The sequence below is a fragment of the Tursiops truncatus genome, chromosome 13, assembly GCF_011762595.2.
Source record: "Tursiops truncatus isolate mTurTru1 chromosome 13, mTurTru1.mat.Y, whole genome shotgun sequence".
NCBI lineage: Eukaryota > Metazoa > Chordata > Mammalia > Artiodactyla > Delphinidae > Tursiops > Tursiops truncatus.
This window is the reverse complement of record NC_047046.1, coordinates 19,917,416-19,941,537: the sequence shown is the minus strand read 5'-3', so window position 1 is coordinate 19,941,537 and position 24,122 is coordinate 19,917,416. Positions and strand designations below refer to the sequence as shown.

The 24,122-nt window shown below is 49.1% G+C and overlaps 1 protein-coding gene and 1 long non-coding RNA gene across 6 annotated transcripts in view; one reads left to right on the top strand and one right to left on the bottom strand.

Annotated features, from left to right (window-relative positions):
* Positions 1 to 24,111, top strand: part of TPST2 (tyrosylprotein sulfotransferase 2) — a 56,296-nt gene extending 32,185 nt beyond the window's left edge. Inside the window, exons 2-8 of one of the 5 annotated variants that reach the window (XR_012325241.1) lie at positions 3,504 to 3,575; positions 8,009 to 8,914; positions 12,951 to 13,149; positions 18,448 to 18,498; positions 18,841 to 19,451; positions 21,988 to 22,036; positions 23,615 to 23,675. Coding sequence is in view for 3 of the 5 variants with exons in the window: in XM_033837106.2 (XP_033692997.1) it covers positions 8,073 to 8,914; positions 12,951 to 13,149; positions 18,448 to 18,498; positions 21,988 to 22,029 (1,134 nt within the window). In the remaining 2 variants the exon portion in view is untranslated. Of the gene's footprint in view, positions 1 to 1,470; positions 1,631 to 3,503; positions 3,576 to 8,008; positions 8,915 to 12,932; positions 13,150 to 15,450; positions 15,725 to 18,447; positions 18,499 to 18,840; positions 19,452 to 21,987; positions 22,037 to 23,614 lie in introns of those variants that run through there. The other 4 variants (XR_012325240.1, XM_004332420.4, XM_033837106.2 and 1 more) reach the window with 4 other exon arrangements.
* On the bottom strand, positions 1,499 to 4,227 carry LOC109552578 (uncharacterized). The gene is made up of 3 exons (XR_002179412.3): positions 3,810 to 4,227; positions 1,911 to 3,178; positions 1,499 to 1,831 (listed from the first exon to the last, which is right to left on the bottom strand). It is a non-coding gene; the product is annotated as an uncharacterized lncRNA (long non-coding RNA).
* Positions 24,112 to 24,122: the final 11 nt, after the last annotated feature.

Genomic DNA, 24,122 nt, shown 5'->3' with positions numbered 1-24,122 from the left:
GAGACCAAGGATGTTATTGTTAAGACAGAACCAGATTTGGAAACTGGCTTTCCCTCTTAGTAAGGCACACTTGCTGTGGGCCAGGTTCTGTTCTAACACGTTCTAACATTTATACTTCCCAATACTCGTATGAGGCTAGTTCCACATTTACACTGGCCACATTTCTAGTGCCCTGGGGCCGTACATGAGCCTCCTAGGAGGTATTGTTGTCATCTCCATTGTACAGAAGGAAACTGAGGCTCAGAGAGGTTAAGTGACTTGCCAAGATCACACAGCCAGTAGCTGGTGGAGCCAGGATTTGAGCCCAAACAGTCTGACCCCCTACTATGGCTGGCATACAATACTAGCCATTTTATTATTATCTAGATCAAGGTAATATAACAACACCGTGTGTTCTTTTTGTTTGTTTTTTTTTAAATAAATTTATTTATTTATTTATATTTGGCTGCGTTGGGTTTTTGTTGCTGCGCAGGGGCTTTTCTCTAGTTGCTGCAAGCGGGGGCTACTCTTCGTTGCGGTGCGCGGGCTTCTCATTATGGTGGTTTCTCTTGTTGCGGAGCACGGGCTTTAGGCACGCAGGCTTCAGCAGTTGTGGTTCGCGGGCTCTAGAGCACAGGCTCAGTAGTTGTGGCTCACGGGCTTAGTTGCTCCGCCGCATGTGGGATCTTCCCAGACCAGGGCTTGAACCCAGGTCTGCTGCATTGGCAGATGGATTCTTAACCACTGCTCCACCAGGGAAGCCCAACACCATGTGTTTTTAGGAGAAAAATATTATCACCTACCACCCCTGTGGCATTTTGAGTCTGTTCCCTTCTCATTTTTCGTACATGGGGTTTGTGTTTGCTGGTTGGTTCTGTTGACTTGGTGGTTTCGCTTTTTGGCACAGTCGTGCTTACCCTGAACCCCCATGGGCCTTTGTCATCCGTAAATTGGAGAACCAAGGCGCCCCCTCCCCACTCCGCCCTGCCATTGAGTTATTGTGAGGAGAAAATGAGGTAGCGGTGTGGAACTTCCTTGGTCTGGTGTTAAATGTACAGTGGTGCTTAATAAATGCTGATGTTCCTCCTGCAAGAAAAGGAGGGCTCAGTGACCCCTCCCCATGCCTCTCACATGTCTTCCAAGTCTGTGTTGTCCAGTAGAACTTTGTGTGAATGATGGGAATATTCTAGATCAGGGGCCTGAAAACTTTTTCTATAAATGACCAGATAGTAAATATTTCAGGTTTTGCAGAACACGTAGAATTTTTCTTATTGCTGCTGCTTCCCCCTCCCCCTCCCCCCCAGCCCCGCCCCGCATCTTCTTCCTCCTCTTTCCCTTGAAAAAAAAAAATATGTAAAAGTCATTCTTAGCTTGCAGGCCTTACAAAACAGGCTGAGGGTGGATTTGGCCCAAGGGCCATCATGTGCTGACTCCATCCTAAATCTGCTCTGCCCAGTATGGTAGCCCCCAGGGGGCCACTGGGCTGTTGAATTGTGACCAGTGCCAATAAGGAGCTGGATTTTAAATTTTATTTAATTTTACTTTATTTATTTATTTTTAATTATTTTATTTTATTTTGGCTGCGTTGGGTCTTCGTTGCTGTGCACCGGCTTTCTCTAGTTGCGGCGAGCGCGGGCTACTCTTCATTGAGGTGCGTGGGCTTCTCATTGCGGTGGCTTCTCTTGTTGTGGAGCACGGGCTCGAGGTGTGTGGGCTTCAGTAGTTGTGGCACGTGGGCTCAGTAGTTATGGCTCACAGGCTCTTGAGTGCAGGCCCAGTAGTTGTGGCACACGGGCTTAGTTGCTCCGTGGCATGTGGGATCTTCCTGGACCAGGGCTTGAACCCGTGTCCCCTGCATTGGAAGGTGGATTCTTAACCACTGCACCACCAGGGAGGTCCCCATTTTACTTGATTTAAATTTAAATACTGACCTGTGGCTAAAGCGTCATGTCGGAGTCTTGGCGTCGCAGCTCTGAGTGACTGAAGGCTCTGACAGCCCCGTTTCACCACCCTGAAAGGGGCCGTGGGAGCTGCCCGCCTGGCAGGCCTCTTGAACTCTCTGGCATTTCAAGGGCCGCCTGAGGGCAGCTGGGCCTGAGCCATCTCGTCTCCGGAAAAGCTTCAAGGGCCCTGGTCCCTAATTGTGTTTGTTGTTGTTATTCCAAGAACCAGGCTTCTCTTCACTGGCCACCCATATGCCCTGGGAATGCCAAGCCTGTGTATTCTGTAGCTGGGAGGAGGGGGAGGGTCTGGGAACCCTTCTCCTCCTGGGGTTAGATATACTAATCCCTGGTATTTCAGGGAGAGGAAAAAAAACTGTATAGAGGCAAGGAGAGAGCGAATAGGAAGGGAAAGAGGACCCCAAAAATGGTCCTACGCCCAATGTATTTGCATCATGGCACAAATAAAATAATTGCTGAGATTTTTGAGTATTTGCTATTGTCTTGTTTAAACCTCCCAATAGCCCATTTTACAGCATAGGAAAACCGAGGCTCGGAAGAACAACAATCTACCTAGTCAGGGAATCATCCAACTCCAGAGCTGCATCCTTAAACCCCCCCACCCCACCTCTTGGGCTGGGACTAAGCAGAGGGAAGTTGAGCCTCAGACTCTGTGACTCTGTGAAGAGATTTTTGCTCCCAAACCTCAATTTTCACATCTGTAAAATGGGAGAAGGTGAGAATTGGACTAAAAATCTGCCACCCACCGCCTCCCCCAGTAAATGGTAAGGGCATAGCAGTGACATGTACACCAAGATCCCATTGGTTCCCCATCAGCCAGGCTTCACGCCAGACCCCATGAGTTCACGGCCCATTCCTTTAATGCAGTGGTTAAGAGCTGGGCGTCAGAGTCTCACAGATGTGGATGGCGATCCTGGTTCCCCGGGTCAGTTGCTCTTCCTCTTGGTGTCATTTCCTCACCTGTAAAATTGGGAGTGTCGTACTTTCCTCGTTGGGGGATTAAATGGCACAAGGCACCCACAGCAGGCATTTGGTCAGTGTTAGGCGGCAGTGGCGGCACGGCATTGTCCAACTCCAGGGGGCGCCATATTTGTCATAGGCTGGGTACGCAGTGCCCTTGGAGTTGAGCAGTGCGCAGCCTGTTCAGCCATACCCAGCAATTCCAGATGGTGATTCGTGGTACAGCGGTGGTGGTTGTTGCTTCTTGTTATATTGACTTTTCCTGAAGTCCAAGGTCCCTGGGCCAAGAAGAAGGGAGAGCCCGGTTGTAAGAGACCCATTACTTCCTAAGGCAGCAGTGCCTTAGCTCAGGTTCTCAGCTGACACCCCTCTGCCTGAGAAGTGAGCCGGTTCACTCCCTGGCTGAATCAGTGAATTTAGACCCCAGCTTCAACATCTTGGGCGGAGGTGGCCTGTCCCTGCCTTGCCGCTCGTCTCCCAGAGTCACTGTCGGGCACCCTTGGGAAGCCCAGCATCCCCTTCTGCCCCTCCGAGGGGGCCCAGCCCCTCTCCATAGCACCCACCCCTACTGCGCCTAATGCAGCGTCTCTTCTGCCTCTGCAGGGCTCAACCCGTGGAGAGTCTTAGCAAGCAGCCACGAGGGCTAGATCCCAGGGATGAGAGTGTCCAGGGGAGGTAAGTGCTTCCCGAAGGTCCCCCAGAGACCCGGCTCCTCCAGGGACAGTCCCCAGCCTCCTGATTGGGCAGCCGAGCAAACTCCCCCAGGCAGCTCTCTCCTCTGTTAGAAATCCAGACAAAGCTGGATCCCAGCAGCGTGGAGAGGGCAGGCATCTGTTCTTCCTCACCCCTTAGGAGAGTGATTCTCCCGGTGATGGGAGAAGGCCGAGTCCCCGAGCAGGCAGGACTTACCCGGCATTAGTGGGCAGATTCAAGCACGGCCAGAACCCAGCCGTCTGCGTGCCACCTTCCAGCCTCAGTGTTCGTGGCGTGCTTGCTTTGCCCTTCACACAAAAGCTCCCTGAACCTCATAATAGCTCCCTGAGAAAAGCTTCTTATCGTCCCCCCCTTTTTTGGAGGAGAAAACAGAAGCTCAGAGAGGCGAAGTCCCTTGTCCGGCTCTCCTGCTGGCAAGTGGCAGGGGCTGGATTTGAACCTGGGGCTGTAAGACTCCAAGTCTGAGGGTCTTAGCCACCATCCTCACTGCCAGGATGCCGGGACACCTCCCTCGACAGGGTCCAACAGGGTGGCGGGGACGGAGGGCAGGCCGGAGTCCCTGGGCTGGGCCCTCTGGCCCTTCCTGGAATGGGCGGAGTCTCTGATTCTGGGTGATCAGGAGGCCACCTTCTGCTTCGTAGGCTCCCAGCTGCTTTCCCTCTGCCAAGTGGCCCTGCCTTTGCTTCTCAAGCCATCCTCCAGGTCTGTGCAGTCTCCTCCTCACGGCTGACTTGCGCGCTTTGAGCTGTTTTCTCCTGGCGACTGAGATGAGCCCTTCGCTGGGTGCTGTCCAAGGACAGTGAACAGCTCAGCCGCAGCCTGGTCTGACCCAGGCCTGCCACTCCAGCCATGGCATCCATCTCGGGCTAGTTGCCTCTTCTCTCTGAGCTGCTTGCTGGGCAGGAGGCATCCCTACCCCAGAGGTGGCGGAGAGGATCCCGCTACGTGAGGCATGGAATAAGCTTTAGCAGAGGACGTGCTCAGTCAATGTAAAAACACACAACTCAGTGCTTTGTTTTGAAGCGCTGTAGCCAGATGAATGCTCAGTATTAAGCAAAACTCATGAGTTGATAACATTTAAAAAAATTCTGTCTATCCCTTCTTCCAGGCCTTTTCCCCTGGTATTTAGTATCCAAGTCACTTCCAACCCCAAACAGAAGCTCGAAGAGTACATAAACACACACACACACACACACACACACACACACACACACACACACACGGCCAGGCACACTGTGTCTATCCTTTTTGGAAACCACTTTCCCAAATTATCCCCTTTTCTCCCTTTCTCTGCATCCCCCATCGCCATCTGTTCCCCAAAGCTTCAGTCTCTCACTCCCCACCAAGTGTCAGGAAGAAAGGGTGATTGTACTAATTCAAGCTAAAGTGTGATTGACAGTCCCCCAGGGTTTTGACACTGAAATAATAATCATTGGCAGAATTCTACTCTCAGGTCTAAGGGGAGAATTTCAGTGAGCATTTAAAGAAGCCGAGAGCTCCATAGAGGGATTTCTGAGGGACTTTGTGTCCTGTCCAGCCTGCTTCCCCGCTGAAAGTAGCCCTGGAATTAGATTTCCCCATGCCAGACATGAATCCAGTGTACACATTAACTGCCAACAGTTTCAGCAGCATATGATAGGCTCAGGTTTCTGGGGAGAGGGTCCCCCGCTATTTTCTGATGCTCAGAGAAGCCAGCAACCCCCGGATGAGACTCATCTTTGCTTTGTCAGTTGCTTCTAGAATCCTCACAGCAGCCTTTGAGGTCAGTGGACCCACCCGTCTTTGTAGCTGAGGAAACTGTGGCTTAGATGGAGGAAGTGACTCTCCCAAAGACACATGGCCAGGAAATGCCGGGGCCTCTTAGCAGTTTCGACCCCAGGCCCCAGGCTGTGTGCTTCTTCAGCTTTGATGTTTATTTTCCACTTGCTATGGCCTGAGGGGCCCCAGGCAGCCCAGGCCCTCGTGGGTGGATTGGTCCAGCTGCCAGCCGGGTCCTTTAGTGGTTTCCGGTGAACCTCCCATCCAAAGAAGAAGGCCGCCTCCCACTCCTTTCCCTTCAGACCCTGTCCCATCCGCCAAGCCACCTGAACCCCCCGGCATGCTGGGCTCTTTCCTGCCTGTTACTTTGCACTGGCTGTTCCCTTTGCCAGGAACTCCCTTCTCTCTCTTCTCCACCTGGCTGTTCAGAACTTCCCTGTCCACTGCTTAGAACTCGGCACAAGGGCTGCCTCCTACAGGAAGCCTTCCCTCACCTACACAGGTCGAACCTGTCACCCCCTCCCTAGTGTGGGTCCACAGTATGAGTGGACTCGGGGGGCTGAGGCTGTGTCTCTTAACTCCATAGCCCAACTCCCGCACACAGTAGGAACTCATGAAATGTTGGGGTAAATGAATAACCAGTCAGTGATCATGGCTAATATTCTTTCAAATGCTCCCAATGTGCCGGGCACATTCTTAAGTTCTTAAAGGGGGTCATTTAATGTTCATAATAGCCCTTTGAGGTGGACACTCTTAGACCCATTTTACAGATGAGGCTCAGAGAAGTGAAGTCTGTTGCCCAAGCTCACACAGCCACACAGGAAATGGCAGAGCTGGGATTTGAACCCAGGTCTGTCTGACTTCTTGAATGCCCAGAGACCTCAGGCCCTCACTTGGATTCTAGAAAGAGGTGAGAGAGGAAACGAAGGTTCTGAAACACAGCGGGGGTGAGGCAGAGAAGGGCTGGGTGGTCGGAGGTGGGCTGTCTGTCCAGCGTCTGGGTCTGCACCTTTTGCGTTGGGCTGAGGTTGCGTAATCAAAGGGCCTTGAGGGTGAATTGGGGAGGAGGATAGATCTGACATTTGAGTGACTAGAGAAGGGGTGGCTGGGCTGGGTGGACCCCTACTCTTTGAAACCAGCCCCTACCTAAAGAATTGGCATTGAGGTCTCATCATCTTTATTAGTGACATTTGGGAGGGGTGAGGAGCTAGGCTCAGGGTCATAATTCATGTCCTAAGTCATCCCCTCCCCCTGTTCGCACGTCACCCCCCCAGTCTGAGCATCCCCAAGTCTCCGCAGGACACGGGCAGGAGCCTCCTGACTGACCTCCCCACCTCCGTTCCCACCCCTGCAGGCCCTCTCCCCAGGGGCTGCCCGTAGAGTAAGTCCAGCTCCTTCCCCATCCCCTGAGGACATGCCTGGCAGCTGCACCCCATCTTCCCCTTCCCTCCCCTCCAGCCCCAGAAGCCTCCTCTCAGGTTCTTGAACACACCAAACCCTCTCTCTCCCATCTTGGGGTTTTGCACTCTCCGTTCCCTCCGCCTGGAGCACCCTTCCCACACATTTTCACACCACCAGCTCCCTCTCATCCAGGTCTCAGCTTGGACGTCACCTCCTCCAAGAAGTCCTCCTTAACCTCCCTCTTCCTTCCCCTTCTTGATCTCTCTCATGGTGTCCAGCTTATTTCTTTGCAAGCCATTACCGCGGTCTGGCGGTAGCTTGTGTACCGTCCACATCCCCCACTCAGTTGTAAGCTCCTTGAGGCCAGGGGCCTGGCTGTCTCGTCCACTGTCCTGTCTCCAGCCTCGAGCAGGTGCCTGAAACCTTTTTATTGCTTCCGAGTGAAGGCTGAACGAACGGACGGCGATTCTGGAAGAAGCCCAGACCAGGATATTTTGCACCTTCTGAAAAGCCTCTCCTGCAGAGGCAGACTGTGGTCACTCAGAGCAGACACAGAGCCGGCTGATGAGCCTGCTGGCCTGGGTCAAAATCATGGACCCTGGCTTGGCCGCTTTCCAGCTGGACAACGGTGAACAGTCGCTCTGTACCTTGGTTCCCTCCTCGCTGTACCGTAATCATTTCCTAGCACTTACTCTGTGCCAGGCCACGCTCATTGGACCCAAGCACGTTCTGTAAATATTTGTTAAGCATCTACTAGGGGCCAGGCACCGTGCTAGGAGCTGGGGAGACAGCCATGAACAAAACAGGCAAAACCCATGTCTTTATCAAACGAGTGTGCTGCTGAAATCTGATGTTCTAGTGCTTTATTATTTTCACATTTCAAAGAATTTCACATAAATGTATTTCAAGAAAGTCCATTTTTGAAAGAATTATTACTCTTTCCAGTTATCAGTTGGGGAAACTGAGGCATTGAGTGGTTAAGGAACTGGGCAAGATCTCACAGCTAGGAAGTAGCCAGGAGGGATTTGAACCCAGGCCATCGGGCCCCCTGAGGTAATAATAGCAGCTACGCTTACGGTTGTTGGAGGACCTCATGAATTAAGATGGATGCAGTGCCCCGTAGCGTTCTGCTCTGAACGTCAGCACCCTCATACTTGGCGCTCTTGGGGTCTGGATGGTAAAGCGCTTGCAGCCCGCAGGCCTCCCTGACCGCCCGTGTCCCTCTCTCTCCCCAGATGTGAGCCCGGCGGGGCTCCCGCCCACCTGTCGCTGAAGCGCGCCCCCCGCCCCGGGCCCAGCATGCGCCTGTCGGTGCGGAGGGCACTGCTGGCAGCCGGCTTCGCCCTGGCCCTGGTGCTGGCGGTCCAGCTTGGGCAGCAGGTGCTGGAGTGCCGGGTGGCACTGGGGGGCCCCCGCGGCCCCCGGCGGGCCATGCGGCCGGAGCAGGAGGACCTGGTGATGGTGGGCACGGACCACGTGGAGTACCGCTACGGCAAGGCCATGCCGCTCATCTTCGTGGGGGGCGTGCCCCGGAGTGGCACCACGCTCATGCGTGCGATGCTGGACGCCCACCCCGAGGTGCGCTGCGGGGAGGAGACCCGCATCATCCCCCGCGTGCTGGCCATGCGCCAGGCCTGGTCCAAGTCGGGCCGGGAGAAGCTGCGGCTGGACGAGGCGGGTGTGACAGACGAGGTGCTGGATGCCGCCATGCAGGCCTTCATCCTGGAGGTGATCGCCAAGCACGGAGAGCCGGCCCGCGTCCTCTGCAACAAAGACCCCTTCACGCTCAAGTCCTCTGTCTACCTGTCGCGCCTGTTTCCCAACTCCAAGTTCCTGCTGATGGTGCGGGACGGCCGGGCCTCCGTGCACTCCATGATCACCCGCAAGGTCACCATTGCCGGCTTCGACCTCAGCAGCTACCGTGACTGCCTCGCCAAGTGGAACAAGGCCATTGAGGTGATGTACGCCCAGTGCATGGAGGTGGGCGAGGACAAGTGCCTGCCCGTGTACTACGAGCAGCTGGTACTGCACCCCCGGCGCTCCCTCAAGCTCATCCTCGACTTCCTCGGCATCTCCTGGAGCGACTCCGTCCTGCACCATGAGGACCTCATCGGCAAGCCCGGCGGCGTCTCCCTGTCCAAGTGAGTGGAGCCCCCACCTTCCGCTCAGACCCCTGATCCCGGAGTCAGAGACGCTCAGTGGGAAGGTCGGCTCTGCCCCTCCAAGCTGTGTGGCCTTGGGCAAGTCACTGTGCCTCTCTGAGCCTCCTCTGTTGTACTGGAGAAGATCTGGGAAGAGAGTGGTTAAGAGCACAGCCTTGAACCAGATCTCCCACCTCATAGCTCTGTGGCATTGAATAAGTCACTGTACCTCTCTGAATTTCGGCTTTATTATCCAAAAAATGGAGCAGTCACTCCTCTCCAAACTGTGAATATGCTTTGTAGTGAGCTGTATGTAGCAGGTAAAGGTTGAGAGTATAGTTTCTGGAACCAGGCTGTCTGGGTTTGAATCCCAAGTCTGCCACTTTTTAGCTGTGTGACCTTGAGCAAGTAATTCTCCCTCTCTGTGCTTTCATTTCCTCATCTGTAGCATAGGGATAGAATCTATCCCTATTAATCCCTATTAATCCCTATTAATCAAATGGGTTAATACACGTTAGGTGGTTTATTCCCGTTATCATCGTTTCAGTGTTGATCTTGCTTTTATTGGAATACTCATCAGGCTCACCTTCACTCTCGTTTATTGAGTGTCTGCTGTGTGGCCAGCAAGGAGTGAAGCCACAAACAATCATTATTCCTTTAATCCCCACAGCCACCTAGAACATAGGAACTGCTCTTATCCCCATTTTACAGATGGAGAAACTGAGTCTCAGGAAAGTTACTGGCCTAAGGCCACACAGCTAGCAAAGGGTGGTGCCAGGATTTGAACGCAGGTCTGTTGGACTCCAGTGCCTGTGTTCTCAAGCCCTCCGTGGCTGGGACCCATCCTCCCTCCCTTTCTGTCCCTTGCTGTCTGCCTTCCTCCTTTGAGGAGGCTGTCCCTTTCCTGAGACCGTGCAGCACCAGAGTGTGCCATCCCCATGTCTCCATCCTGGTCAGTTGCAAGCATCTTTAACAGCCCAGTGGAAGGGCAGTCCTTCCTGGGACAATGCCTCCCATTTCTTTCATGGCTGGACCCTCCCAGGCTCTGCCCCCAAGAGCTCCTGATCCCTGAGCAGAGCGGGAGGCTCTCAGCAGCTCCTGGCAGCGAAGTGCCCATGGGCTGGGTACCCCCACCAGTTGGTGCTGGAGCCGGGATTTTTGTAAATCATCATGACAAGACATCAGATGACCAAAGGAATACATCCTGATTGCAGGAAATTGGGAAAATACATAAAACAGGAAAGAAAAACCACCCATAATCCCAACACCCAGATTTTGATTTGTGGCTTGCTGGTCCTTGATCAGGGTATATTGATAAAACTGGAGTCCTGCTGGTCATGTTCCTGTGTAACCTTTCTTCACCTTGTATTTGGGACACTTGCCCATGGCCCCCAGCACTCTGCAGTGACATCATTTTGCATGGCTGCATAATATTCCACTACACGATCACCATATTCTATTTAACATCTGTTTTTGGACACTTTGTTTATTGACTCGTATCAAGCCTGGCTCCTATCCAAGTTCTGGGATGTATCTGTGTGATTTCTGTCCTGTGAAGTCCTGGAGACACAAGGGTTGTGGCAAAGGGCAGGCACATGTTTGATCGTGTCTGGTATGTCCACTGTAAACATCTTCGCAACAAGCGTTTTGTTATAAAAGATGAAATCACTGGTTGATTGACAGTTCTGGTTTCATTACTCTAGGAAATGATAACATATCAGTTTCTGCAAATACTTCATTGAGCACAGTTATCCCTCCCACCTGTCAAAACCAAAAGGTTACTGAGCTGTGGTTCATAGGAAAGGGACAGCTGCCTTTGAGAGCATTAATGATGATTCTTTAGCTAATTTAGATAGACTTACTTTCTCTCTCCTGCCATCTTTGCCAGATTTATCACACAGTATTAGACATTGGAGGCCATGTTCATAGCAGCACTACTCACAGTAGCCAAGACATGGAAGTAGCGTGTGTCCATCGACAGATGAATGGATAAAGGAGATGAGGCGTATATACAATAGAATGGTACTCAGCCACAAAAAAGAATGAAATAACGCCATTTGCAGCCACGTGGATGGACCTAGAGATTATCATACTAAGTGAATTAAGTCAGACGGAGAAAGGTAAATACCGTCTGATATCACTTATATGTGGAATCTAAAATATGACACAAATGAACTTAATTCATGAAAAAGAAACAAACTCACAGATGTAGAGAACAAACTTAGGATTACCAAAGGGGAAAGGGTGTAGGGGAGGGATGGATTGGGAGTTTGGGATTAATAGATACACACTACTGTATATAAAATAGGTCAACAACAAGGACCTACAGCATAGCACAGGTAACTATATTCAATATCCTGTAATAACCGTAATGGAAAAGAATATGAAAAAGAATACACACACACACACACACACACACACACACACACACACACACACACGTATGTATAACTGAATCACTGTGCTGCATACCAGAAACTAACACAACACTGTAAATACTTCAATTAAAAAAAAAAAGAGGCAAAAGAAGAACCAAGCTCCTCCTGTCCCCTCAGAAAGGAATGGTTACTGGATCCCTGATGTGTCTTGACAACGGTGAAAATTCTAACAGAATCTGGCTTAGATTAGCTCACCGAAGGATTTGCAGAAACTGATATGTTATCATTTTTTCGTGTAAGGTAGCTGTCAGCCAGCGATTTTATCCTTTATGGCAGAATGGCCTTATGGCCAATTGTGGGGTGAAACTGCTTACAGTGAAGACGGTTATGGTGAAAATACCTAGAACCGTATTTGTGATTTTTTGACACACTGGCTAGAGTTGAGATTTAAATCCGGGTCTTCAGACTCCAGATCCATGCCCTCCCCACCAGTCCACACCCTCTCCCCTCCCCAGTTCCCCTCACCCCCCCTCCCCATCTTCCTTTTGCTCCATCTGTTTGCTTCTGTTCTTTGTTCCCAAGTTATCTCTTAGTTGGGATGGAAGCATCTAGAAATAGGTCCTCGATCCTAGGAGTTCCCCACCCTGTATCCTGTAAAGCCTCTGAACTATAATTGATAAGATCATCAGGACTCACACAGCTTGGTAACCCTGTTGGATGGGAGAGCAAGGAAGCAAATATAAGACGATGACTGTTTCATCCTAACAGCAAAATGGAAACAACGTAAATATCCATCTTTAGGGGAATGGAAAAAGAATGAGGTATTGAGAGAGCAGGGAAAAAAAAACACCCCACCTATAAACCAGTACTATGTATAGTATATAATTTCTGTTTTTAAATCTGCAAGCAAAACCACAGATTTTCAGTGTGCATATGTGTGGGAGAGAGAGAAAGAGAGAGCTAACACCGAGACCTTAAAATGTACCAGATACCCTTTTATTATTAACTCATTTACTCCTCAGAACAGCCCCGTGAGGTAAGTACTATTATGATTCCCATTTTACAGGTGAGGACACTGAGGCTCAGAGAGGTTCAGTCAGTCTCCCAAGGCCACACAGCCCGTGTTGGTAGAGCTGGCATCTGCACCCAGGCAGTCTGGCCCCTGAGTCTGCGCTTAGCCACTCTGTTTTTAAAAGTACAGAAAACAGATTGGTAGGGTACGCTTCAGAATGCTATGGTCAGGTCCCTGTAGGGAGCTGAAGGACTCAGAGTGGTGACCCCAGGGGCTATTTGCCTTACCATTTGTGTCTTAGAATTACTTCTCAAGAACAAAATACTCATCTTAGTCATATAAATAAAAAGTAATTTTTAAAAAGTCAGAGAGGTCAAGGAAGCAGAATTTCAACACCACTGAAGTGGTGTGCCTTGTCTAGCCCTTTCTCCCAGCTTCCCACCCCATGCTTTTATCCCCATTGTACAGAGCAGGTATGAGGAGGCCATATGACTTGCCCACATTCTTATACTTGATAAGAGCCGAGTGGGCCCTGGGGACCAGTCCCCCCAACCTTTCCTGCTGCCCCAGAGTCCCTGAGCAGGGAGCCCACCTGAGCACCACCTGGGTCTGCCCGTGCCCCGTCCAGCCCGTCCTCTCTCCCCAGGATCGAGCGATCCACAGACCAGGTCATCAAGCCCGTGAACCTGGAAGCTCTCTCCAAGTGGACTGGCCACATCCCTGGGGATGTGTTGAGGGACATGGCCCAGATCGCCCCCATGCTGGCTCGGCTTGGCTATGACCCCTATGCAAACCCGCCCAACTACGGCAACCCCGATCCCATCGTCATCAACAACACACACCGGGTGAGTGCACGTGCACACGGGGAGATGCGTGCTCAGGCTGTGGTGGGGGTGGAGGCTCCAGCTACCCCAGAAAACACTTAGTTTCTTGATTCCTATGCAGCTGGTCTGTTTCTGTCTCAGGGACACGGTGATCCGTATGGCTGCTTGTATTTCCATTTTTGCCTGGGCCACAAGGAAGCTCAAAACCAACTGGTAGCCTGCCTCTCACACTGTATAGCATCTCACGGCAGGCCCATTCGTGCACTAATTCCATCCCATTTCTGTACTTTGATTTACCCTTTTCCCCCTGCTTCCCTGGCTGTTTGTTTGTCTGTTTGTAAAGCACTTCAAGTCTCTGTTGAGACTGGGTGTGAATAAATCAACGATAGGTCCCTTTATTGCCCCCGTAAGGTTTAATTTTTAATTTTATTTATTTATTTTTGGCCCTGCCTCGAGGCATGTGGGATCTTAATTCCCCAACCAGGGATCGAAACCATGTCCCCTGCAGTGGAAGCACAGAGTCTTAACCACTGGACCGCCAGGGAAGTCCCTGCCCCCATAAGGTTTAATATTTACTTCTCAGACAAATGTAAGTTTAGGGTGGTTTAAATTACTTTTTAAGTTCTCCTTAGTGTAGGTGGTCAAGGGGAAATGACTTTGAGAAGATGTTTCTGGAGCATAGAAGTAGGCTAATCCTGGGTGTGGAACAGTTACCAAGTTGATATTATTTACATGTCACTGTCACTTCTCCTTTACTCTGGTTGCTGTGTTCTGACTTCCTCAGAGACACGAAGTTAATGAAAATATCTGAACATGGGACCCAGGCCTGAGGAAGAGCCCTCCTACCCCTTATGTCATTGAGACCCAGAGTTTTAATTTAAGCTGAGTTTGGCATTTCTTTTTTTCTCACTTTTTTTAAAAATTAATTCTAAAGTCCTCTGATTCTACTTTCAGAGAACTACTTTGTGTTTGGTCTGTTGAACTAGAGAAGAAAAGGCACGCATCTTAAATTTATTTATTTAATTTATTTATTTTTGGCTGCATTGGGTCTTCATTGCTGCGCGCAGGCTTTCTCTAGTTGCAGTGAGCAGGGGATACTCTTCTTGCGATGCACGGGCTTCTCATTGTGGTGGCTTCTCTTGTTGCGGAGCACGGGCTGTAGGCGCACGGGCTTCAGTAGTTGTGGCACATGGGCTTCAGTAGTTGTGGCTCACAGGCTCTAGAGCGCAGGCTCAGTAATTGTGGCGCACAGGCTTAGTTGCTCCGCGGCATGTGGGATCTTCCTGGACCAGGGCTCGAACCCGTGTCCCCTGCACTGGCAGGCGGATTCTTTACCACTGCGCCACCAGGGAAGCCCGAGTTTGGCATTTCTGAGCACATGCTGATTTTAGAAAGTAAACGGTTCTTTTTTTTCTTTCTCTTATTGCCTTATAACTGACTTATTATATTATTGTAGTTTCAGGTGTGTGACAGAACAATTTGATATTTGTGCACATGGCAAAACGATCACTACAATTTGAGTCTAGTTACCCACTGTCTGTCACTGTACAAATTTACAACACATGCAGTACAATATTACCGACTATAATCACCATGCTGTACATTACATCCCTGTGGCTTGTTTATTTTATATTATCTTGACCCCCTTCACCGATCTCACCTCCCCTGCTCCCAACCCAACAGTTCTTGTATTGAATCAGAAAGGGAGAGAGTCATTACTCTTTATTCTCCTTTAATTCTTCAGTGGACTCAAGGAGAAAGACTCCATTTGATGCCAACAAGTCCTTAACACGTGCAAGCTTTCTCTCTCTCTCTCTCTCTCTCACTCTTTCTTTTTCTATTTTTTGGCCACGCCGTGCGCCATGTGGGATCTTAGTTCCCTGATCAGGGCTTGAACCCGTGTTGCCTGCATGGGAAGTGCGGAGTCTTAACCACTGGACCACCAGGGAATTCCTGCAAGCTTTCTTTTTAACGGAGAGAATTTACTCACACTGAGCGTAGGCAGCTCTGCCCTTGTCCTTGAAATGCAAGCCCATCTATAGGTCTCATTACTTCCTCTTCCCCCGACATTAGTTGATTTTGTAAACATCTACTTGTGGAAATACTCAGGGATCCAAGGTAGATACCCAGAGTGCATGGAGAGCGTGGGTGTCGGCAACCTGGATGTGGCTTATTTTTATGATTTTATGATTTTTGTTTTAAATATTATTAATTTCAATGTTTACTATTTAATAATAGTTATCATTCTTTAAACTGTACTTAGGCGCTTTATATACTTTCCTGTATACATGCTATATTTCATAATAAAAAATTCATTAACAGGATTAGGGACGTCCCTGGTGGCGCAGTGGTTAAGAATCCACCTGCCAATGCAGGGGACACAGGCTTGAGCCCTGGTCCGGGAAGATCCCAAATGCTGCAGAGCAACTAAGCCCGTGCACCACAACTACTGAGCCTGCGCTCTAGAGCCCGTGCGCCACAACTACTGAAGCCTGCGTGCCTAGAGCACGTGCTCCACGACAAGAGAAGCCACCGCAATGAGAAGCCCGCGCACTGGAGCGAAGAGAAGCCCCCTGCTCACTGCAACTAGAGAAAGCCCGCGCGCAGCAATGAAGACCCAACACAGCCAAAAATAAATAAATAAATTTATTATTTTTTAAAATTCATTAACGGGATTAAAAAAGCAGCAGCAACTGGTGATGACCTTGAAATCCAGCCCCCAAATGCTTCTCAGAAGGGGTGGCTGGGACAGGATGAGGGCATCAGAGAAAGCTGGCCTCTCCTTACCTGCTTTTTTAGCCAGGGGCCCAGCTCCTCTGAAGTCCGTCTAAAAGGCAGAGGCCCCTGGCAGGTCCTAGACTATGGGTCAGAAGCTCCCAGAGTAAGGCCTGACCTTGGGTGTTGTATAAAAAAAACTGATGAGCAGTGATGGGTAGGAACAGCTGTTTGGAGCTCTGTTGTTTATTTAAAACAGAAGATGTCTCTGGGTTTCTTCCAAAGAGGTTTACTCCCCAAAGAAAAACTCTGTTTTCTACTAACTTATTTAATGACACAAGTGTTAAGAGAACCACAATTCCCTGATTCACTTATTCTCATCCCTAACTGTGAATTTTTGTGACAAATACACTTGTACTACTGAGAAGAAATATTTTGACACTTCGTCTATCTATGCAAGTGGAGAATTGATAGGGTCACTTTCAAAAGTGATTTTTTGTATTTCAAGTTTCTGGCTTAAATATCCAATGGGGCAGATTTTTACATTTGTAAGAACTAAATTTGGTTTAAAAAAAGCCAAAAACTTGCTCTAGTTTTGTGACCCTGTGTACTTTTAAAATAAAATCAAGAAAGCAAAAAAAGGAAAAACGAAACAAAAGAGCTTTACTCCTTGGGGGTTCCACAAGTTTTAACAAGCGCCAGACACCTTATTTAGTCTTTACAGTGGTTTTGCTGTAACTACAAAGATAAGTCCCCTCGTTGAAAGCCACAAGGGTGTGCGTGTGTGTGTGTGTGTGTGTGTGTGTGTGTGTGTGTGTGTGTGTGTATACTGAAGGCACAGAACGTTCCTGTACTGGATCCTAGGCAGTACACTCAGTTCTGAAATGATCCCAGTGCTAATGAAACTGTCTGTACCTGTGCTGTTCATTACAGCCACTAGGCTTGTGTGGCCACTGAAATGTGACCACTGAAATGTGATGAGTCCAAATTGAAGGGTGCCGTGTAAGTGTGAAACACACACTGGATTTTGAGGTCCTCGTACCCCCAAAAAGCATGTAAAACTTCTCCTTAATCATTTTTATATTGATTACATAGGGAAGGAAAACTTTTCCCTTTTTCCCTTCTAGGTTCTTTGGCTGGTCTGATAATGAAATTGACATAAGACAGATTAATAGGAGACAAAACAAATTTAATATCATACATACAGGGGCTCATAAAAATAGGAGATTCATAAGAAGGGGCCAAAGCAGGCATCTTTCATACCTTTTAGACGAAGAAAGAATACATTTGTGAAGTACTGATAAGACAAAGACATCTGGGCTTGGGGTAGTAAATTACTGAAGAAGTAACAAGGTTTGTGTACACAGCCCTTTTGGCCCTGATTTCTCCATCTCTGGTGATAAGGATGGCTCTCTACCTCCTGTTGCGGGGAGGGTACCTTTCACCTGGGAGATTTATTCCCTGCTCTCAAGGGCACTAAGGAGGGTCAGAGTGTCCTTCTGGCACCGGCTGTTTCTTAAATAACTTTAATTCAAAATAATGAATATGCCAAAGTGGTAGATTTGGGGGCGACCTGCCCTGAACCCCATCAATTACATGTTGAAGTATTAATATTTTAGCTATATCAGGTTAAATAAAAAATACCACTATAGGGAATTCCCTGTAGGTCCGGTGGTAAGGACTCCACGCTTTCACTGCTGAGGGTCCAGGTTCCATCCCTGGTTGGGGAACTGAGATCCCACAAGCTGCGCAGTGTGGCCAAAAAAAAAAAAAAAAAAAAAAAAAAACCCACTAGAATTAATTTCACCTGTTTCACTTTGTTTTTAAATGTGGCTACTAGAAAATTTTAAATTACAGACTAGGTTCACATTATATTCTATTGGACAGTGCTGGTCTATCCAGTGCCTTGTATTTTGAGAGATATTGGAAAGGCCTGGAATTTTCTGGTTCCCACCTCAGGGCCTTTGTCCCCTCTGTGCCCTCTGGCTGGAATGCTTCTCCTTCAGAGCGTAGCCTGGCAGGATTTCCTTGTCACTCAGGTCTCAGCACAAAGGCCATGCGTTCCACGGGGCCCTTTCTGACCACCCATTCAGAAGAAGCCCCCGGGCACTCCTAATCACATACTTTCCTTGTAGTACTTCCCATGGTTTGATATGTTCTTGTTTAATTGTGTTGTCACTTGTGGATTGTCTGGCCCTCCCCACTCCAGAACGGAAGCTCCAGGAGGATGGGACTTCTAATTGTCTGGGCAGTGTTGTAATGGCCCCCAACCCCCTCCCCACCCCCGAGCTTAGAATAATGCCGGAATAAGAGGAGCTTATTAATACATGTTTGTTGGATGGATGCATGGATGAGCAGGTGGATAAGTGGATGTGTGGGTTGGGTGGATGGATGGATAGGTGTGTAGATGGGTGGGTAGGTGGACGGGAGGGTAGATGGGGGGCGTGGATGGGAGGGTGGATGGGGGGGTGTGGGTGGATGGAGAGGTAGATGGATGGGAGGGTGGATGGGTGGGTACCCGGATGGATGGGTGGGTGTGCAAATGATGGACTAAATTTTATTTTTTGATCATTTCTACAATAGCGATAATTTTTTCTTTCCTAGGTCTTGAAAGGGGACTATAAAACACCAGCCAATCTGAAAGGCTATCTTCAGGTCAGAAACCTCAGGGGGAATTCTGCGTCACCACTAGCTTCCTCTGTGCCCTTGAACACTTCACTTCTCTCATATGGTTGATGGTTTGTCCATCAGAAAATTGGATGGGGGTGGGATTCCGGTCAGAGGCTCTCAAGTGTCTGATCCACCTGGAGCGACATCTCAGTAGCCCTTCAGCCTGAGTCCCTTCCTTGTCCCCTGGCTTGAAAGCAGTTGGAGGAACTTAGTGGGGACTTTCTGTCAAACTTTCTGCCTCTAGCCTTAAATTCAGCTTCATTTAAAGTGGCAGTTCCTGGACTTCCCTGGAGGTCCAGTGGTTAAGATTCCGTGTTTTCACTGCAGGGGTGTGGGTTTGATCCCTGGTCAGGGAAGTTCTGCGTGCCGCACTGTGTGGCCAAACTAAAAAAGTATGAAGTGGCAGTTCCCAGCCCAGCACAAAAATTTCATCAGTCTACCAGAAAATGAGGGTCATGTGATGCAGGTATGTGTGCAAAAGTAGACATAATACAGTCCTGTGTCCCCACACGCATCCCCACAGGCTGGCCTCCCATGCATCCTGGGCGTGTCCATGGAGGCTGTCCCTGAATCTTGTCAAGAACCGTTCCCAGGACTGAAGTAGCATCCTCCTTTTGGTGCCAAAGTGCTCCTTTTTAAATGAAGGGTGGTGATGCTACAATCAGTAGTTTCAGTTTGTGTGTGTGTTTTATTTAACTTGGCCAGGAAAGGGTGGGGTCACCCTACGCTAATCCCCAGTTTAATCATCAAACTCACAAGACTCTCATGGGTCGGGCAATGAGATTTTGGTCCTTTGGGGATGAGTCCACACTCCCTTTGTGGGAATCAGAAACCCATCTCTTGCCACTGTGAAAAAATATTGCCAGACTTAATCAGCACTAATCTATTATTTGTTCTAGCCCAAAGAGGATGTAACAAGAACAACAAACAGAAGTGGGGTAAGGGGAATTAGCCACAATCTGAAACTCTTTTCATTTTTACATACAGTCTTTTTTTTGCCCACCTGGATATGCATTTTTATGTTCCTTGCAATTCCATTGTATGAGCTGCTTTGTTTTACTTTCTTACTGTTTTTCCATCCTGGGGGTCTCACGTGGCCATTTCGGATGGCTACCTAGTTTTCTCTGGAATGCATTATGAGTCACCAATTACTTAACTGTTGCCCTATGTAACTTTTGCAATATTTTGCAATATTTCAAATGATGTCATGCACCTATCATCCTGATTTTGCCTCTCTTCTGTGGGGCGAGGGCTGGGGGGGCCTCTATGGAATTGTTCCCTTCGAATACAATTTTTTATATAAATTTATTTATTTTTGGTTGCATTGGGTTTTCATTGCTGCGCATGGGCTTTCTCTAGTTGCGGCGAGCAGGGGCTACTCTTCGTTGTGGTGCGCGGGCTTCTCATTGCGGTGGCTTGTCTTGTTGCGGAGCACAGGCTCTAGGCTCACAGGCTTCAGTAGTTGTGGCACTCGGGCTCCGTAGAGTTGTGGCCCACAGGCTCTAGAGCACATGCTCAGTAGTTGTGGCACACGGGCTTAGTTGCTCCGCGGCATGTGGGATCCTCCCAGACCAGGGCTCAAACCGGTGTCTCCTGCATTGGCAGGTGGATTCTTAACCACTGCACCACCAGGGAAGTCCCCAGATACATTTTTAAGGAGTGGAATCAGAGGATGGGAGGGTCTTTTTTTTTTTGGCTGTGCGGCATGTGGGATCTTAGTTCCTGGACCAGGAATCATACCCGTGCCCCTTGCAGTGGAATCGTGGATTCTTAACCACTGGACCGCCAGGGAATTCCCCATGGGAGGGTCTTTTTTGAGACTCTTGAACTACAAGGTTAAAATTGCTTTACAGAAGAGTTGGACCAGTTTACACTCTCCTGCACTGTGTGGCGTATTCAAGCTGGCCTGGGACTGTTTTTTGCTCTCTTAGAAGCAAAATGTAAAGGAATAGCATATGCTCTGTCATCGTGAGCAGTCCCACCTTCTGGAGAGCTGCCCCACAAATTACATCAAACCCCTACTTTCGGCCCTTTTCTCCTCCACTGTGCACGTGATCTCCTGCAGGATATTGCAAAACTTGGAAACAATCTTAGGGCAACAGTTGAGTAATGGTGGTGTGTACATTGTATAGAATATTATGTAGCCATCCCAAATGGTAATCGTGAAACCCCAAAAATAGGAAGGTAGGAAGCAAGCAAAACAAAGCTGCTCACACGTTAGAATGGCAACTCATGCAAAAATGTAAACTCAATCCCTAAACTCCAAACACCCTCTCCTTTCCAGGGCTTTGCTAATCCCTCTGCTGGGAATGCTTTTCTGCCCACATCCGTGCATGGCCGGCTTCGTTTTCATCTTTCAGCTCTTTGCTTATGGGGTGTTTTCCAACACCAACAACTAATTCTCTGATTATCTGGACACCAACTAGGTGTTGCGTAATTCAGTTCAATTCTGACGCTGATTTCCGGAGATAGCCTCTGACCCCACAGGTTAAGGGCCCAGTCCCACAAAACTGCCCCCACTTCAGATGCCCAGGCTACCTACCTTTCTGCCCAGCCAACTACACATTTGCGGGGTCCCCATGCCCCACCCCCACTCAGGTTTGGTAATTCACTAGAACAACACACAGGACTCAGGAAAACACTTTACTTCCTAGATCACCAGCTTATCATAAAGGCTGTAAGTCAGGAACAGCCCAGTGGAAGAGATGTGTAGGGCGAGGTATGGGGGAAGGGCGTGGAGCTCCCATGCCCCCTCTGGGGGCACCACCCTCCCGGCACCTCCCTGTGATCGCCCACCCCGACTCCCTGAACCCTATCACTTATGGATTTTTATGGAGGTTTCATTAAGGAGGCATGGTTGATTAAATCATTGGCTGTTGGTTATTAACCTCCAGCCTCCTCCCTTCCCCAGAGGTTGGGGTGGAGGGCGCTGAAATTTCCAACCCTTTAATCATGCCTTAGCCTTTTTGGTAACCAAGCCCACATCCTGAAGCCCGGGGGCCCCCAGCCACCAGTCATCTCATTTGCATACAAAAGATGCTTTTTCTCACTAGGGAGATTCCAAGGGTTCTAGGAGCTTGGTGCCAGGAACCCAAGGGCAAACACATGTAGGTTTTTCATTACACTCCACCTTAAATGTCATCCCCCGGTAGTGGCCTCTCGGAACCACTTTATCTGAAGGAGCCCCAACACCAGTCGCTCACATCAGCCCATTGTATTGCCTGGACTTAATAGTGTCTTACGGATGTGTTTGTTGAGCAGGCTGTCCCCACTAGAATGTGAGCTGGGTGGGGATAGGATAGGGTCTATCATGTCCACAGTAGCCCCAGCACCCAGCACATAGTAGGTGTGCGGTAGCTACTCGGTGAGGGAGTGTGCCCGATTCAGTGACGCTGAGGGCTGAACCTCAGGGCAGTGAGGCCCTGGTACCACCACTTGGCCGTGACCCTTCCTCTGTGTGTTGTCTTCCTCCAGGTGAACCAGAATAGCACCTCTTCCCACCTAGGAAGCTCATGATTTCCAGGTAGGCCTGCGGACTTTGCCGGGACCTTCCGACACTTCTGAGCCCAGGAGTCACTTTTCTGAAAAGCTTGTCCTTCCTGAGCCTCCCTGGGGAGGAGTGGCCACCAAGGTGGGCTGACCCAGCCCCATGAGGAGGTTTCCCTGGCCCCAGCCTGGGGAGCTATTTATAGAATCAAGGCTTAGTCTCCCAGCTCTGGATCAGGGGTGTGGGCAGGGATCAATGCTGAACCAGCCAGAAGAAGGTTTATCTGGCGTTGGGGAGGGGGTACAGAGGACAGGTGTGATGGGGGGATTCTAGAACTATTTTGCACAGAATGCTGTCTGCCAACCCAGCTTCTATAAACAGCATCAGGTTGGCCCAAAGCAATTAATGTTGTAATAATAGTCGCAAGCAGTTCTGGTCTAAGAATAACCCCTACTGCACTGGGCTGAGTGCTCTTCCTGTGTTACTCCTTTAACCCTCAGCATCCCTGGGAGGCAGGTGACATGACTGTCCCATTTTATGGAGGAGAAAACCAAAGCCCAGAGAAGGGCGTTGATTGGCCTAAGGCCACAGAGCTACCGAAAGTCATCTCCCCCTGAGTTTGCTTTTCACAAACGATTTTAAGTGCATATTTATCCATCCATGTTTTGCCAAGGGGCAGGGAAGCAGGTTCTGAACTTGGGAAGTCAGAGATTTAAGGACTCACTCGAGGTTCAACTCCTGTTGGCCTCTGTTTTCCCCATCTGGAGAATGGGGATTCATCACTGTCCACCTGCAAGGGTGGTCGTGAGATGAAGTGAGCCGGCCCGGGTGGGAGCGCTGGGACCTTGCGGCAGACGTGGGCCCTGGAGTTAAGGCCCCAGCGAGTGAGCTCACTTCCTTATGCTCCCCAGCCTCTCTGATCAGGCTCAGGGAAACCTGGGGGAGTCAGAGAGGCCAGGACCAACTTGCCTGGGTATTTGGCCTATTCTTTTAAACTGTAAAAGAGCTTCTAACCTCTAGTCGATTTTTAGTTTCCTTTTCTTATTTTTAAATAATCAGCATATTTTTTCATTTTTCTTGAAATCCACTTTGCACCAGCCCACAAGGCTGGAGACACAAAGTCACCCTGACTCTAGCATTCCCATCTTGAGTTGTGCTAAGGTCCAGGACTTCCGTTTAATTCCTAAGAAGTCTCACGTTGAAAGCAGTCTTTTTCCAAGTTTTTCCCCAACTCGATTTCCCTCTCTCTCTTTCTGCAGGTTCATTAGTAGAATCCTGAACCTTCTCGTTGACGAAAGCCAGATCTATTTCTTGCTTTACCCTTTAGATGAGGTCCCAGAGACAGGGTACTTTAGCTAATCATTGCCATCTGCTCTTCATAAATCAGAAAAGTGATATCTTTGAGGTCAGGTGGCGACAGGTTGAGATGTGGGTAAGGACCCAAGAAACATTTTTAAAGGTAAATTCTCTCCAGCCATCTGGATGCTATAGAAAATCTCACATGCTTACAGGAATGCATGAAGACCATCTGTCCTGCAATCGCACATACAAATATACAAGATCTCTTTCAGAATTGCGACTCTGGGCCTAACACCCGTTTTTCTCCCCTTTCAGATCTTTGCAAGTGGCTTTGTTGCCAGAAGAGAAGAGACTTTGCATTTGAGTGGAAATCGGACCTCAAATCCAAGCATATTGCTTGCTATTAATCGTCGAAACAGGACTGCTCATGAGGAATGTATTTGCATATGGTTGCAAAGGCTGAATCATTGAAAACTTAACCTTGAAACATTCTATCTTAGGATAGTCTGGGGTAGAGAACCAAGAGTGTGGAGGTAGTCCGGCTTTTGAAACTTAGGTATTTTATATTTTTCCCCTCGAGAAGTTTTTTTTAAGAAATGGATTTGCCATCCTCCTTAATTTGCAGGACTGCCTTGGTGGCTTTGTTTGCTGGGACAAGGCCCACCACCCGTGCCTCTCCTGTTGACCCTTACTTTTGAATTCAAAGAATCTATTTAAGAATTTAATATATGAGACTTTCTTTGATTCCTCCTCAGTTTTACTCACAGAGAAAAATATATATATATTATTTGAATAAACTGAACAGGGACTCATTTGTCTGTGC